Source organism: Ruditapes philippinarum, unplaced genomic scaffold, assembly GCF_026571515.1.
Source record: "Ruditapes philippinarum isolate M1 unplaced genomic scaffold, ASM2657151v2 ctg20895_1_1_1_1, whole genome shotgun sequence".
NCBI lineage: Eukaryota > Metazoa > Mollusca > Bivalvia > Venerida > Veneridae > Ruditapes > Ruditapes philippinarum.
Window position 1 is genome coordinate 1 of NW_026867242.1, and position 3362 is coordinate 3362.

Genomic DNA, 3362 nt, shown 5'->3' on the forward strand with positions numbered 1-3362 from the left:
AATGGGAAATGTCACAAAAGTTTGTAATGTCATGGAATCCAAAAGTACTTGGCTCAAAAGGTTTTCTTGAAATGGGGTCTGTTTTGGGTTAATATGCTGACAACAGTAATATGCAAAAGCAATAGCAAACTGTCCACAATTGGGGAAAGTCTGTTGACTGGTGCACTCTTCATAAATAATCCTTTGCTGTTCAATATTGTAAAATAATGCCAGTGATGGTAAGATCTCCTGTAAACGTGTTGATGAAGTCAATGAATCAAATATGTGTATTGTTCGTGTGCAGGGGTCTTGCCAAGATGTAACCCAATGTTGGTTGGTGAAATGAATATTTACTGCATGTCTGTTCAGTGGAATACGAGGTCGCGGTTGGACTGTATATGTTAATAAGACTTGAACTTCTGCTGGAAGTATGGTCCCAACTTCAACAGTTGGGAAAGATTCTTGGAGCATTTGTAAGAAGTAAGAAATGACATCATCACTTGTAAGCTGATCATGCTTTATAAGTTGTTTAACTCTTTGGGTTTCATAACTTTCTTGAAATTTTGAAGATCTGTCAGCACTGCAAGCATGTGTACATAGTTTTTCATATCGTGAAAAGGTTGTTTTGCAGCCAACGCAATATGCACATTTGTGATTAATTAATGTTTGTTCACTTTTGAAGAACTTCTTGCAATTGATACATTGATGGATGTTCCCATTGTAAGCATGAGCGCCTTTGTTTGTTAAAAGAAATAGCATGGCTGGTACTATTAGTTGTTGGCGTCTGAAAAATGGAAGTAGAAAATATTAAATAATTTTCATAGGCTACATGACTTATGTATTATTTCCATAGCTTTTATGGATTAAAAGAAATGGTCCTACCTTACAGAAATAAAGTTTGAAAGTTTACAAAGGGTAATAAGTAAAAAATTAAAAAGTGCCTAGTACCAGTTCTTGTGCATTGCACTTTGGGTCATTTTAAGAAGCATGCATACCAATATTGATATCAATTTGACTCTTTATGACTGACTTATGCTCTGGACAAGCTTAAGGGGATGATGATTTCAGTGATGTCGCCAAAAAAAGTAACCCCTTTATAGTGCCTTTTTCACAGTAACACAAAAAGTTTCCAATATAGTGTTACGTACTTTCCCATATGTTACATGTGTCTATGGTAATGTGCTGAGCAGCATCCAATAAGATATTGGTGTTCGGATTCATTTTCTTATTCAGACCATTTTCTTTCATTTTAGATAGCTTTCATAACAAATTTCGACAAAAAATGTTTTTATTTATCAGATTTTTTTAACAAAATGGCGCCCTCAATGTGAAAATACACAGGGAGGTAATAAGAGCGGCGAGTGCATTGTTGCAGAATAATGCACGCTTCGGGCCTTCTTTGTCTATATAGAAAAAAATCCGATAGTGTTAGAATGTTATTCAACTCATGCAATAAATTCAGTATTGAACTTACACTCATTCAATATCCTCTATATATGTAAACTAGGAATGTCTTCTTTTTAATCATTCATATTTCTTGTGAAATAAGTTAATTAAATACCTGTGTCGACTTTATTTTAGTCAAATAAGATAACACATATCATGACGAAAGACCAAATATTTTACCAGCATTTGCTGGAATACGATAATGACACCTTGCTCATACTTAAATATTACACAAGATATTTTTAATCAAAGCGAATCCTGAAGTGTATATTCGCTGTGCTTCTGGTGAACAAAGACGATCTTTATAATTTCAGCCTATAATCGGTAATAGTAAAAAGGAAATACATGTTGGATGTTCATCTATGTATTCATTTCGCAAACAACAACGTCATTTTTTCGCACTTTATGGATGAACCGCGCTAAAATGACGGCGTTTTAGAAGGGAAATATGTGCTTAGGATGACGTCGTTTCGCCGTTGTTATTTAAGTTGTAAGTTCATGCGCTATTGTAAGAAAATAGTTATTGATGAAATGACTCTAATTTCCTTGAACATATATCATATTGAGGTACACCATTTTAAATATGAAATAATATGGCATAATATGCAAGAGAAAATATCTGACATATGTTTGCGGTTCGGATCGGAATATCCGTCCCTTGGGAACCCGCCCAAGCCTCGTTACCGCCCAATAGGCGGGTCCCTTTGGGACAGATATTCCGGTCCGAACTGCAACATATGACAGATATTATTAATTAATGCGCAAAACAATTTTTCTTCTTATGTTTTGTTCTATATTGATATATATTGAAACAGACTTTAGTTACTGATAAGCTCCGCCTCCATAGCATGCTACATGTAACATCACTTGTGTATTAAATCTTGAAATATTAAGACGTACTCTTAATTGTTGTCTCTTCTAGTTAAAATTATACATAAGTATATTTTACTGGACATGTCATCCGAATTCAAAGAATTCGCTAAAGAGAGGGGTTTCGAGCACAGAACTTCATCCCCCGGATACCCCCAGTCGAACGGTCTTGCGGAAAAAGGCGTAGGTATCGCCAAAAAACTAATGCAAAAGGCTAAAGATACAAACACAAACATTTACATTGCATTATTAGAATATCGTAATACACATCTTGAATGCGGATATTCTCCGAGTCAACTGTTAATCGGCCGGAGAACTAAATCCGTTGTGCCAGTTACAAATAAAGCACTGGTACCGATTTTAGTAAATAACTCAAAAGTGCGCAGTCTAATGAAAAAATCGAAAGACAAACAAAAGGTCAATTACGACAAAAATGCTAAATATTTGCCACCTTTGTCCTTGAATCAATCAGTACGCATTAAAATAGGAAAAACTTGGAAACGCGGGAAAATAGTAAAAGTACATAGTGACCGCTCCTATCATATACAAATTGCTGACGGCAGCATATATCGGAGAAATCGGTCAGTATTACGCAAAAGTCCGGAAGACACAACCGATATTGAATCATTTCATGCGCAAGTCTTATATCATGACACAAATTCAAGTACCCCTCAATTACCTCTCGAGGAAAATAACTCATCTCAGGAACAAAGTGACCCGCCGATGAACTCGCGTGCTAGAACAAGGGCTGGACGATTGTTGCGTGGCAATCCGAAGTATGATAATAATGAATGGGTTAGATAATAAAAGTTATTGAAAATAATGAGTTTACAGTATTTTGTAATCACAGTAATATACCGTGACTATCAGAAAAAATAAAGAACTAAACTATGTCACGAAGAGAAAATTAATAAACAGTTCAATCAGTATAATTGAAATTAGCTATGAATATTATTTCTTAAGCATGCATTATTATTTAATAAAATTAATGATTTAAAATAAAAGAAGGGAGATGTTCTATATTGATATATATTGAAACAGACTTTAGTTACTGATAAGCTCCGCCT

The 3362-nt window shown here is 34.8% G+C and overlaps 1 protein-coding gene across 1 annotated transcript; it reads left to right on the forward strand.

The window, feature by feature from the left end:
* The first annotated feature begins 2379 nt into the window (after nucleotides 1–2379).
* Nucleotides 2380–3099, forward strand: LOC132735395 (uncharacterized protein K02A2.6-like). The gene has a single exon (XM_060722336.1). It carries the CDS (start codon nucleotides 2380–2382, stop codon nucleotides 3097–3099), a length of 720 nt encoding a protein of 239 aa, XP_060578319.1.
* The last annotated feature ends 263 nt before the right edge of the window (nucleotides 3100–3362 follow it).